Raw genomic sequence first — 14526 nt, 5'->3', positions numbered from 1 at the left:
GCCCACAGTCTGGGCAGAAAATGTTACCAGGTCTCCTTTTCTCCCCCACCCAAAACACACTCAGCCCTTTCACTGACCTGGCTTCTGATTGGAGGCTGGGTGCTTTGGATAGTGACCTCCAGGACCCCTCTGTGGGTCACAGCCTGTTCGCATTACTCTGACCACAACTTAAGACGTCTGCAGTGGGCTGTGAGGAAAAGTAAAAGCCTGGCATTTTCGCATCCCCAGGTAGAAGAAGCTCGGAAGCCTGACAGCGTTCCAGCCACCTGAGTGGGCCCAGGGCAGGCAGCTGCCCATGTGTCCCTTCCAGACAGGCTCCTCGCTAAAATGAGGGATCTTCTTCAGTACGTCGCCTGCTTCTTTGCCTTTTTCTCTACTGGGTTCTTGGTTGTGGCCACCTGGACAGACTGTTGGATGGTGAATGCTGACGATTCCCTGGAGGTAAGAAGTCAGCACCTTCTTTTTCTGACCCAAGCCTGTCCGAATTTTCTCTCAGTCCCACTGTCTCAGGACACTTACCAGGACTAATGAAAGAAATAATAGCCAACATGGATGGACTTACTCCTTATTTACTACTTGCTGAGTCTTACCTTATTAGCTCATTTAATCATCACAGCTAATCTATGAGGTAGGTGGTGTTGTTATCCCATTTTATAGATGAGGTAACTGAATAATCCCTCTTTTTTCAGCAGGATGAATTCACACAAAGGTAATCACATAACCCCGGTCACTGAGTCCTCCTGAAACTCACCTCTTCCCCTGCTGCCGATGCTAAATTTCATAACATTCCAGTGACACCCTTTCTGACAACCAAACACTTTCTAATCTTGATTATGAGTAGCACGAGAGCCTCTCTTAAGAAGTGATAATGTAAGAAATTGAGTAATCAAACTCAAGGTATATCAAACTTACCCAATTACTATGCAAGAGAAAAAAATGTTATTTTAAGGAGTTTCCAAGTAGGAACAAGTACTCTGAGGGAGAGCAAGTCTTTCCAGTGGGTCCTGAAGTACCGGGAACAGATAGGATTTACAAAACCCTCTCAAAAATAAGCTGCTCTTGGAAGCCAACTGCTATGTAAGAAATGAGTGAGTGGTTCAAATTTGAAGCATCTTATTTTTCTTACTGGAGAAGCTCAGAAAGAAGCAATTTTGAAGTTTATAATAATTTCCTGTGGCTAGAGCAATCTGAGAAAGGTAGAACTGAGTAAAAATCTAATCTTCAAAATCAGATACTATTCATTAGTAAGGCTTCAGAAAGTGTAGGTAAGAAAAAGAAACAATATATCAGGAACTCAAAGACTATATAGCAACCCAATCTGCTCTCTTATGTACATCCTGAGGGGAACAATTTATTCTAACAAATGCTGTAACGTCACCTCTGTGAAGTTTAGGAAAGATACCCAAGAGCTACTTCATATATTTTTCCCCCTAATTTTATTTATTAGACTCCTAAGTTGGAGTTAGAAATGGAAAGTAATAATCTTTCTATTTTGATGTGTATTATTTTTGCATTTATTATTTTTATTTTGCTTTTAATTTTCCTCTGGCTTCTACATGGCATTTCAAAACCAACAGAGTTAGTTATAAATGCTTCTTTAGAGCCAGAAATTTATGTTTCTGAAAATTGTGATAGAATTGAATCACTGCAAAGGATGTCTGCTATATACGAGTCCAGTGATGTATTTTATCTGGCTGTGCCTGTAAGTGGTGAAGGAGACACAGAGCGCCCTTTGAACAGTGCTCAGAGAAAAGCACAGATAAAGAAGTCTTCTGCCATTAGCCCTGCAGCCTGGATTGCCAGTAGCAGGAGATTAATTTAGAAATATATTGAACTAGAGCACACTCAAAAGTCATTTTTTACAAATATGCAAAACCTCATCTAAAAGCACTGTTAAAATATTTTCTAAAACAATTTGAAAATCTTTCTGCTCAAGCTGACAAGCATTACTAACTTCACTCGATAAGAAATGGAAGTTTAGAAAGGGTCAGACCTTGCTGAGAGAGATTGAGAGTCCTGGCATTTAAAGGGCCTTCTTGCTTTGATTTCAGTATCCAACCACTTTGCCATCTGCTGTGTGCAAGAACACTGTTAGTTAAAATGAATGGAATGAGCAGCCCAGGTTATTCACCTCGAGTAAATCCTTGCTAACCTTGGACAAGAGTTAGTATCTCTTAGCTTCTTTCCTATTTCTCATACCTAAAATGTATTCCACAAACATATCCCAAGAAGCCTCCACCTTAGAACAAAAACCCTGAAACAAATTAGGCCTCTTCTCTCCTACCATCTCTTTATTTATCAATATTTTTAAAGGGACATGGATCTCTTGTAATAATTGCTCCCCCAATTGGCCAGTATATAAAGGCATACAATTATCCACAGATTTGGGGGTTTTGATAATCACTGTCTCAACTCTACTATTCTCTCTCCTTGCTTCCTTCCTTGTGGATGTATCATCTTTGGTTCCTATTAACAGCTCACTTTAAACAACTATTGGACAGAAGTGGACACAACAAAAGTGCTTTAAAAAAAAAAACCTACCTGTGGAGTATTTAAACACAAAGGAGTATTATGAATTTTTAGCTTCGTTAGCTTTGTTAACCTTCTAGGGTGATGCAGGCATCAGAGTTGGAAAATAGAGTCTACAGTTCAATTCAACATAACGAATACGAAATGTATGGCATATAAAAAGTACTACACTAGTCCTACTAGGGGAGGCAGAAATAAAGCGAGAGTGGGTCCTACCTTCCAGGAGTGGACATTTAGTGAGGAAAAAAGATATACACGAAACTATAATGAAAGGCATAGGCCAGTTCATATTTGAGAAAGAAATGAACAATATACCATTGGAGCAAAGAACATAGAATTACTATGAACGGTTGGGGACGTTGAAGCAGGCCTCAGGGAGGAAAAGGCATTTGAGCAAAGCCTCCAGAAGATGCAAAGGATTTCAAAAGGTAGAAATGGCAGCAGGGGACTTGCAGACCAGAGGACACATGGCAAAAGTAAAGAATGAGCAAAAGCTCAGGGCTTGTTAGAGGATTAAGGTGAATAACCAGGGCCACGAGGCAGAAAGAGCTCAAATATTCTTTTGTCTTACTACAGAACACTCAAAATAGTACAAAATATTATTTTGCCTTACTCAGGCCTCCCTTGAAGAGGGAAGTTCTTTGCATGAAGTAAAAATGTTAGGAAAAAAAGAAATGGCCCAGGAATGGCACTGCGTGCAGCCCCGACCCGGGGATAGCGGCCCTGAGGCCCCAGCCTGCTCCTTCACTACTGATTTTCCTGTATGTCTGGGAAGACCACATGGTGGACAGAACTTGGGCTTTAAGATTATTCCAGCCTGTGTTTGCATTTTAACTGTCTTCCATTGAACAAGACCTGGCTCAGTCTTCAGCTCAGTTTCTTCAATTATAAGAGGAAGTAAACTGCGTTGTTTCAAAGTCCTTCCTCAGTCTTCACATTCTTTAATAACACCAGGACTCCTTGACTATGACTGGTCTGCAATCCCAGAGATGTGGCCCGTCACTAAAGGACCGATGGTGTCTACAGCCTCCCCCCCGAAACTTCCACTAGGAATCCAGGGCAAACATTCTCAATTTCCCTGTAACTTCATACGCCCGTCCTTCCTGTTTCCCATCCTCCTTGTCTCCTTATTTATTTTTTCTTCCTGTCCTTCCCTTTATCCCCTTTTTTCCCCTTCTTCCTCCCTCCTTTTTTCCTGTTTCCTTCCCTCTCTCCTCTATCCCTTATGCTCTTCCTCTCCTTACTTATTCTTTTTCTTTCCACTCATTTTCCCTTAATCTCTGTTTCCTTCTCCTTCTCTCTCCTTTTTTTCTTTTCTTTTCTTTCTATCTCCCTTCATTCCGCAAATACTGACTGATACCTCTGTGCCCCCGGTGCTGTGGTGGGTACAGGTTAGGAAGGAAGATGCAACCTGGATCTACTTTAGGTTACTCCTAGCGTGCTGGCAGAGACAGACAAGTGAACAGAGCATAACAGTATGTTGTCACAAGTGCCATCATAACAAACAACTCCCAGTGGCCAGCTCTCCCAATCTCAGATAATGAGCAAAGGCAATCCAGAAGAAGAAATACCTAAACTAGGACTTGAAGAATAGGTGGGTGAGGGAGAAGTGGAGAGTATCCCAAGCACAGGAAAGAGTATGGGCAAAGATCCAGGTAAGAGCAATATTTGTGGCTTTAGACTGTCTCAGCATGGTAAGAATTTCCAGTATAGGAAGGAGTATATGGGAGCTTGGTCATCAAAGGCTTTGGTTCACATAAAATCTTAGATCTTACTCAGTAGAGAAAGGTGCTTCACTGAAAACAAACAAATGCATGTGTTTCACAAAGATAGATTATTCTAGCTACTTGTGGGGAATGGTGAGAATGGGTAAATGAAGTGTAGGGAGACTAACTGGGAGGTCTTTGCCATAGAACAGAAGGGAAGCGATGGTGGTCTGGACTATTGAGGCAGCAAGCATCGCGAGATGTGTGAAGATATGGGAAGCTCTAAAGAACTATAATCAATAGGATGGATAGTTGCATGTGGGGCAAGAAGCTGATTTGGGGGAGAAGTCAAGGCTGAAATCCACTTTACTGCTTTTAGGCAATTGGAAGAATGGTAGAGTTACTCACCAAGAAATTAAATGGAGGAAAACTAATCTCTATACGGAAGTCATCAAGCAGCAATGTCCCTGGACCATCCCACTATTTTTTCCTCATTTAGATTATGATACAAGAGGGTCAGGAAAGAACGCTTTACAGTGAGGAAGTTCACAGGTTGGACTTGATGTTCGAGGACCTGAGATTAAATCCCACACTGCCAGGCAATACCTGTATGCATTTAAATTGCTATAAACTATATTTCCTCTTCTGTAAAAGAATAATAATATGCACATCATAAGTCTCCTGTGAGGATTAAATGAGCTTGTGTATCTAAAGCATTTACCACAATACCGCGCAAATACAAATCAGTCAATAAACAAGAGATATATTATTGTCTATTTGAAGTTTATTGTTTTGTTTTTGTTCTGGAGGAGGAGATGACATTTTGTATAATGTTCACTGAAGGGAGAGATATGAGATTTAAGTTCTATTCCTGTTTTCATTATTGATTCTCTTGGAGAAATTTTGTTTACTTCTCTGAGCTGTGGGTTGCCCATTTTTATACTTAATGACTGTTCCCTTCTTGTCTCACCAGGGAAGAAGGCAGACAATAGAGACAAAATAGCATAAGTTACCCATTGTATACATTTTAAAAAGAAAAATAAATTGTGAATTAATAATATTGTTAATATGTTGACTAATTTAGAAGATATGTAATTCTTCATTATCCACACTGAAATAAAAAAATAGTTTCTTCATAAAGTTACTGGTCTTTCAATTATCAGGAGGAAAGAATGTTTTCACAAGATTAATCCATTTTCAGTTAATCTTGTGTTAATTATTTACTGAGAACTTGCTATATACCAAGCACTCTTATGATTAAAATTTTATTACTTCAAATGAAGGTTTCTAATATTTGGATTTATTTTACCCCCATAACCTGCTTCTCCCCTGGGATTTCTAAATACATTAATGACACTATGTTGTTTCAGACATAAAATAAATATTAAAATTATTATACCTAGTATCTACTCTGATTTTTTATATACTAGTTTTACTTTTCAACTCATTGTGAACTCCTTCAGCAGCCCCTGGCGGCTGCAAATATTCTCTCGTTCATCTCATGATCTCCTACCATACCTAGCACCAACTTCCAAATCATGGGAACTTGTGATTCACATGAATCGATTGGGCATATATTAAGATACTTGGCATATTTATGAAAAGAATGAATAAATGAATGAAATATAACATGAAGTGATCTTTGGAAATCACACACTGAACCATAAGTGAGAAGTATCTCTGTGGGGAGACCACCACCTTTACCCAGGCAAGATTTTTTATCTTACTACAATTTAAACTTTTTTCAAGATATGGGTTTGGTTCCTCTTTTTAATAAGATAGGAATAAAAATCTAATTCCTGGGAGGTATAATAAGGTTGGTGAAGAGTGCATTCTGGCCCAGAGAATAAAGCTTTTCTGCCTGGTGCTTCAAATAAAGACAGAAATGAAGAAAAGGAGAGAGAAAAAATAAATGAATATTTTATTGTCATTCACTCGAGGTACATTGTGATCTGTCACAACTGATGCACTCGCCATTGCAAAGTTGTGATACCACGCTCTCATAAGCGTTCTAAAATGATTAAATATGTGACTTAAACAAATTCAACAATAAATGTTAAAAGTGAAATATTTACATAGTTTAAATATGTAAATTAGGTCATATAACCACGAAGGCCACAAAAATTATATTTTACCTAGTAAGTATGCATTATCTCATTCTTGCCATTTATACCTCTAGCCAGTCCTCCACAAATAAGCAGGCAGAACTAAACCAAATGTAGTTTAGCAAATAAATTCATGGCACCTAAATGGAGAGGAAAGGAAATATCTATTATGCTTATTTTAATCTTGCTTCCTTATCATTATAAATACCGGTTTTGAGTTCTTTTAGAGCCGGTATAGCAAGAAAAATAATATAAAGTATTCAAATAAAAGTTCAGAATTGTAGTATAAAAAATTCAAATGCCTTTCATGTTAAAATTGAAATTGTTCCAAGTCATAGTAGTAAAACAGGCTACTTACTATAGTATTAAACCTTTTGCATCTTAATAAATGTATTTAATTAAATACTAGAAAGAGATAAGTTGCATCTTCAGTGTTCAAGTACATTAGCACAAGAATGGCAACAGTGATGTGAAATGCATAAATTCTTCTAGTATGTGGATGCAAGGTGGTTTTTAAAATAATATATCTTCATGACTTATTTTACTGTTCTTTTGGTTTATGCATACTTCCTCCTATATGTATTATATTTACACAAACATCCCACTGCATATACATTTATAACCTAATGCATATTGGCAAAGAAAAATCTTACTTGATAGTGGTCAGCCCACAATAAATATTTACTAAGCCTATAGTGTGTGTGTGTTTGTATATATATATATATATTTTTTCTCCCACGTAGCTGGTAAAAAATAAATGCCAATGAATTAAAGTATTTTTAAATTTCTCTAATTCTCAGAAGATAGATAAAATACTTGGAGGCAAGACAAACACATCCAGAACTACAGGAAACAAGACAAGATAGGCAAAATTGTGTGTTGCTGCTTGTAAATATTTCCGGAGTGATAAGGAAAGAAAAATTGGCAAAGACTAGGATAGAGAAGCCTTAATGGAAGGCTGCTAAAGAGATCAGAATAAGAAATCCCAGGATTAAGGAGCTAATTTAGGATACTATAAATTCAACGGGGAAGAGTCATGGTTAATACAGGTTCCTAAAGTTTTTCTGAGTGGTATCCTGCTCATTCTGAGTCCTACGGTAAACACTTCCCAGAGCCAGGTGAGTAGATACGGTCCAGGTGGACAGCAAGTCAGTATAAACTCTGTAGTCTAGGTAATAGTTCTCTGACTCCCGGATTCAGCTGTTTTGTCTATTCAGTAAAGTCAAAAGCACATATTAAGCATCGACTATGCGTATGGTGTATCAGCTAGAGTTCAAGTGAGAGTTAATGTGTGTTAATTGAAACACAATTGAAAAATTGACCTACTTTTTTTTTTCTCAATAAACACCTATTGAGCATCTATTATGTTCCAAGCAGGAGGGTCTGTAAGCTCCTTGAAACAAGGTGCCACACGTGCCTTGGTCCCTGCTGTATCCCCAGCATTTCCTTAGTCTATTGCCTGACGCATGACAGACACTCAATGAATAAAGTTTGAAAGATGACAACAGATAGACATGGGAGACAGATGTACGTAAATGTACATAAAATAATAAGGCTATATTGTAAATACTATAGAATATGAACAAATTATGGTATGATCTAAGAAGAAATTAACTCCAGCTGGAGAAACTGGGAGAACTTCATGGAGGAAAGAATATCTTTGAAGTGAGACTTGAATGAAAGGTAGAAATTTGACAATTTGAAGGCAAAGGAAGGTATTCTCATTATTATACACCAGGAGCAGGAAAGTTACATGCTGTTAGGAACCGGGTAGTCAACATCCATGAGAGAGGCAGACTGGGTAGGGGGTTGAGGAACCTGTGAGCACAAGCCCCACCTAACGGGAGTAGCCACTCAGCTGCCGCTAATTGTTGTTATGTGGGACTGAGGAGTCCAGGTGGCCAGAAGGACCAAGTTTCCAACAGAAGCCGGAAATCTGGACTGTTCTGTAAGATCTCCATGTTTTACTATTGCAAGTAATTAATATCAAGAGACTTATGCTGGCCCCATCTTTGTGACTTGTATTTTTATTGTTACATCTTGGATAAACTGAGCTCTCCCCATTGAGATTATCTGTTCCTTGCTTCAGGATTAATAGATATTCATTGAAATAATGTAGAAATTCCTATTGTATCATTATCTATATTTATTAATGCATAAATTGCATGTGAAAAGAGTAAGCTTAAAATTAGAATCTTCTATTTTGAATGACCCTGTAAGATAAGAATTATTAGTTAACATTTTGCATTTTTGCCCTTTAAGAAAGGTTAACCATAATATTTTAAGCCTCAGTCTGCTTTTTAAACAGAACCTTGTCTTAAAACTTTTAAGAATTTAGATTTACTTGCCTTTTAGGAAGTTCTTAATAAGCTAATAAGCCATTGTATAACACAGGGATAAGTAAGTGAAGATTATATATTACAGACAAGGAAGGGCTTTCCTAAATATGATAAATAACATAAAATCTTTTAACCTTGTCTTTTGTGCACAAAGGCACCTTTAAGGGTATCTCCAGTAAGTGCTATATTAACACAGAAGTTTAGTTAATTACAGCCACTATTCTCACGTACCTTAACCAAGTGTGAATACCAAGCAATCTCATAGTGTGCCCCAGAGCATTAATACCTAATGAAATTGGATTCCTTGTTTCCTCTAATGAGCTCATTGCTTTTCTAAATATGGTCATTGCAGGTAAATGATCAATAGCCTTGAAAATGACACCACTGCTGGATTATTTTGCCAAGAGACTCTTTTTTTAGTGTAAAATGAGTATTCTCCTATATATATAGATATATATATAGATATCTCTCTATATATATCTATATATATATCTCAGGTTCCTTTCTAAAGAAGCTCATATGTAACGAGAAATACCACGGTGGGTTGGTTGGCTTGTTTTAGTGGCTGTTAGCAGGAACTGTGGACACTCACTGTTTGATTGTAGAGCAGTGATTTCGAGTCCGCATAACCTGGCTCAAGTTGGAATAAACTGGATGCAGTATGTTCCTGTTAATTGAGAGACCGAAGGGCGATAAGCTATGAGAAGGCCTGTTTTCTATTATGGTATAATAGTTCCCTACCAATCATCTCTACTGTATTTGTTTCCTACGGCTGCCATAACAAATTACCACAATTTGGTGGCTTCACACAAGAGAAATTTATTCTCCAAGTTCTGGAGGCCAGAGGTTTGAAGGCAAGGTGTTGACAGGGTTGCACTCCTTCTGAAGGCTCTAGAGGAGAATCCATCCCTTGCATCTTCCAGCTGCTGGGGGCTGTCGGCATTCCTTGATTTATGGCCACATCACTTCCAATTTCTGCCTCTGTAGTCACATTGCCTCCTGCTGTATGTAGTCTCTCATCAAGACACCTGTCATCAGATTTGGGGCCCACCCTCATAATCCAAGATGATCTCCTTATCTCAAGATCCCTAACTTCATTACATATGTAAAGTCCCTTTTTCCAGTAAAGGTCACATACATAAGTTCTGGGACTTAGGACATGGACATCTTTTGGGGGGGCCATCATTCAACCTATTATATATACCTTTCTTCTCTTATATAACCTTTAGTAATGTTGAACACAGTCACTATTCAGGTTGTTATAATGTTTAAGTACTTTACTAAGATCATTTATGAGCAAATCATTTATATTATGTGTTTGTAATTATTGATTCTCATAACTATCTTAGCACCATTTCCTTTATACAAATAAGACTGAGGCTCAAAAAAAGTAAGATCTTGCCCAAGGATACAACACACCTAATTAGTATCAACTTAGATTAAATGTCTATTACTTTTTTTCTTTTTTTTTATTAACATATAATGTATTATTTGTTTCAGGGATACAGGTCTGTGATTCATCAGTCTTACACAATTCACAGCACTCACCATAGCACATACCCTTCCCAATGTCCATCACCCAGCCACCCCATCCCTCCCACCCCCCTCCACTCCAGCAACCCTCAGTTTGTTTCCTGAGATTAAGAGTCTTTTATGGTTTGTTTCCCTCTCTGGTTTCCTCTTGTTTCATTTTTCCCTCCCTTCCCCTATGATCCTCTGTCTTGTTTCTCAAATTCCTCATATCAGCGAGATCATATGATACTTGTCTTTCTCTGATTGACTTATTTCACTTAGCATAATACCCTCTAGTTCCATCCAAAAGTCTATTACTTTTTTAACCATTGCTTAACTTGCATGCATATCTAACTTGAGATGTTCACATCCTTCTTTAGAAATTGATACGTTAAATTTCACAAGGTGGACCTTCGTTGTTAAATTTTTGGTCCCTGTGTTTCCTTAGGCAGATAATATTCCCAAACTCCAAAACATCCCTTCAGATTTAACCTTAGGAGGAGTAAGCCAAAGTGAGGTTTTGTAAAATAATAGCCATAGGATGATGTTAAAGTTAGGGCTTAACACTTCACTCAAAGCTATCTTCCAGTTTCCAATGCTAGCCTGAAATGAATTTGGAATTTTTTTTAAATGGGTTTTTAAGTATACTGCAGTGCTTAAGACCAAACACACAGACAGCTGCATTTGAGTCCTATCTCCTCCACTTATTAACTATGCTTTCTTGGGGTTATCACTTACTTTTCCTGTGCCTCATTCTCCTTATTTGTAAAATAGCTGAGAATAATTGATATCTCACGGGATCCTTTAAGGAATAAGTGAGATCATAATATACTTAAGTAGTAACTGCTTCTTAGTATAGACTCCATGTAGATTTTTTAAATTATTACCAATTAAGAGTATTTTACATATAAAGTGGTAATAGAAGCACAACATTAAAATTTGTGGTTGAGTGGCAAGCAGTGCAATTTTATCTGGCTCACAACACAGCTTCAAGGCAGAACACAGAGCAGAGAGTTTCAAAGCACAAACATTCCCTGATACGGTTTGCTTTTGCAGATCAAAGTGTTCTATGTTCCTTCCTTCTTTCTTCACACCAGTTATGATCTCCCTGCTTTTGCATTTCTCTTCCCACTTTGTTGTTTATTCTTTCTTTAAGGAAAAAACTTAAGTTTTTCTTTTCCAAGATAATTCTTGGTTAAATTTTACTAAACTACTCCCAGAATTCCCAGGTAATGTGAATCTGTAATTGAATCAAGACAAACAATCATATTAGCTCTGTTCCATATGCATGAGCTGTGTCAGGAATATTTGAAACTATTTTCCGTTGGCATGTTTACAATTTTAAGAAATCTATTGTGACTTGCAGCTTATAGATAAAGCAGGGAAAGGCTGAGGACATTGGTATCTTTTAGCTCTAGGTGCACACTTAGAATCATCTGCACAGAGTTTCTAAGTAAAAGTGGTTTACGGCTGTCAGATTGTATGAAGTTAATTCTTAATTTGTTCACATCCATCTCATAGCTTAAACATTTGTAGTGTGTCAGTGGAGCAAGGAGGAAGAAGTTGTGGGTCTTCATATTTGATTTACTGTTTTCTTTAGGTATAGCTTTCTTTGGCAATTATTGTAAATTTATGAACTTCATATATAAGAACAACTTTCTTCATGGAACTCAGTGTTTATGGTGAGCAAAAATTAATGTACATTCTTAACAGACTCAGGATGTCAAAGTTAGCATCCATTGTTGGACTGATTATTGATTGATTGATGAACAAATGTCAGCACAGGAAAGCCAAGAACTGTCTCCATGTTAAACTACGACTCCATGATGGAACCAGCCACAAACATTTGCATATATGTAATTGTGATTTTACCTATGTTGAGCACCACCCCCCCTGCCGGCGGCCCCAACCCCCCAATCAGGAAGTGAATTCATTTCCCTGTGGGGAAAGCCTTTAGCTATTAGTGCTTAAGGGAAAATACCCTAAAACATTGTGTTTGTTGTAAATGAAATTCTGATCACGCTTGCAGCCACTGTACTTTACTATCAAACGCACAACAGCCAAGGTCTTCCTTTGATCGAGGGGAGCTGAAGGGTGTCTGCGTGAGTCGTTTCACATGGTGTCTTCTCCAACATCTAGGTGAGCACAAAATGCCGAGGCCTCTGGTGGGAGTGTGTCACGAATGCTTTTGATGGGATCCGCACCTGTGACGAATACGATTCTATCCTTGCCGAACACCCCCGTATGTATGCGTAGACAACCCCTTTGCCAGGGACCGGGTACCAAACAACACTGAACTTGGATTTCCATTGCGTATTTTTATTTTCTACAGTCTATGGTAAAGTTCTGTCTAATTTTAGATGTTTCGATTAAAACATTTAGTTTATGTCAGAAATGTGAATTGAAACATCTCGAGCATATTTTATCTTTTTCCATGTATTTATACATTCCTTTAAGGTAAAAATATTAACTTACTCATCTCTGCTCTCCCAAAGGGCCTGGTAGAATGTCTTACACACAGTAGACTTAAAGTAAACACTTTTTAAATTGAAATGAATTCTTCAGGGTGTTGTGATTTGAGAATTAGAATCCACAGATTAGATGAAAAGTATTTCAGAGATGTCTTTTAGCTGTGACCTAAGTCAAATAAGAAGTTTACAGTAATTCAACGGGAGATTTTCTGAGAAAGAGAGAAGGTGAAGTAGAGGGGCAGAGACAGAGAAACAGAAAAACAGACATGGAGATAGATAGGTAAAGAGAGACACAAAGACAGGGATCAGGGAATGAAAAAAATCAGTGTACACAGGGTTAGCAGGTAGGGTAGAACCAGCTCCTTCATCTTCCTGACCTTTAGCTTTAAATTTTAATCAGGTGTTAGCGAGACCCACGTTTCTATGAAATAAAGAGATTTCATAAATTAAAAATGTTGTCATTGATTCTCTCAGTTTTTCTCCATAGCGTTTATTTATTTATTTAGAGCATCCAGTCATGCCAAGAAATACGGGTGCTGTTGTTAAAGCTAATTGGTTTCGGTCTCCTTCAAAGCATAAGATGAGGTATAGCAGAGAATGGCAATTTCTTTTCTCAAGATAAATGAAAAGCAAACCCTGGGAATGTGACTTTTCCCCTCGACAGCTAGTTCAGTCCAGGGATAAGCACTTAAAAGGAGCAGTGGTTGAAATTATCTTCTGCTATTCAGGATTTGAGTGTTCTTTAATCTAATTCCTAAGGCCCATATTTCATTTTCTTTAGGGCCTCTTAATTCTTTCTCTTTTACCCTCCTTGGGCTAACCTAATTCTACCTACAAAGAAGCATGATTTGGTCAATAAGAGTGTAAGTTTATGTGGACACTAGGCTATTCCAGAAATTTAGTCCTATGGTGAGAGCAAGAAAAAAAAAAATTCAAACTTCTAAATATCGTTATGTACATCTATGCAAGAATAACAGAAAATCACTCATAAGCTTACAGCACAGAAAAAAACTGCTGTTTATATTTTAATATTTCTTTTTTTAATCATTTGCCTATACTATCTCAGCTTTTTAAATATATTCTTACCTATTAATTTCAAATAATATGCTAAAGATTCATTACTTTTATTTAAAAAATTCTATCATATGCTTAGACACAACAGAGATGAAACTGTATTCTAAGAAAATAACATAACTATGCCCTCTAAGTTAGGAATATTACCTGTGAGATTTCAGTTTTAGTTTTTGGTATCTTTTATAGAATCACAATTTGATAACCTTTTCCATTGTTCTGTAGACCTAGGGTATACAGACCCAGACAATTTTTTTTTCAGGACTCTTGTTGAATACTCTGTCCCCAAATCAGAATGTTTAACATTATCCTAGCAGCCAGATCTCAGACAATTTCGACATTCCCAGAAAGAAATTCCTGGCGGTTAGCATTAGCCATCTGCCTGTAGAGCTGCCCTCTTGGAACTGGGCTGGCCATGGGGCTGACTGGATGATACCATAGGCATGAGTCTGGGAGTTCCACAGAGCATCAGAAATCACACTCTGGGGGCCCCCGGGTGGTGCAGTCAGTTAAGGTTCGACTCTTGGTTTTGGCTCAGGTCTCAATCTCAGGGTCTTGGGATTAAGCCTCACGTTGGGCTTTGAGCTCAGCAAGGAGTCTGCTAAAGTTGCTCTTTCCCTCTCCCCCTGCCTCTCCCTGTTCTCTCCCTCTCTCACAAATAAAAAAATAAATAAATAAAATAAATCTAAGAAAGAGAGAAAGAAAGAAAGAAAGAAAGAAAGAAAGAAAGAAAGAAAAAGAAAGAGAGAAAGAAAGAAAGAAAGAAAGAAAGAAAGAAAGAAAGAAAGAAAGA

General features: G+C 37.7%; 1 protein-coding gene across 1 annotated transcript in view; it reads left to right on the top strand.

Moving 5' to 3' along the window:
• Positions 1 to 276: 276 nt before the first annotated feature.
• The window catches only part of CLDN16 (claudin 16), a 20205-nt gene continuing 5955 nt past the window's right edge, over positions 277 to 14526 (top strand). The window contains exons 1-2 of the mRNA XM_021692639.2: positions 277 to 441; positions 12331 to 12433. Of these exons, the coding sequence (XP_021548314.2) occupies positions 328 to 441; positions 12331 to 12433 (217 nt within the window). The 5' untranslated portion in view covers positions 277 to 327. The remainder of the gene's footprint in view (positions 442 to 12330; positions 12434 to 14526) is intronic.

Source organism: Neomonachus schauinslandi, chromosome 1 (assembly GCF_002201575.2).
Source record: "Neomonachus schauinslandi chromosome 1, ASM220157v2, whole genome shotgun sequence".
Lineage (NCBI taxonomy): Eukaryota > Metazoa > Chordata > Mammalia > Carnivora > Phocidae > Neomonachus > Neomonachus schauinslandi.
The sequence above is the reverse complement of the archived record's forward strand: the minus strand, read 5'-3'. Positions and strand labels throughout refer to the sequence as shown.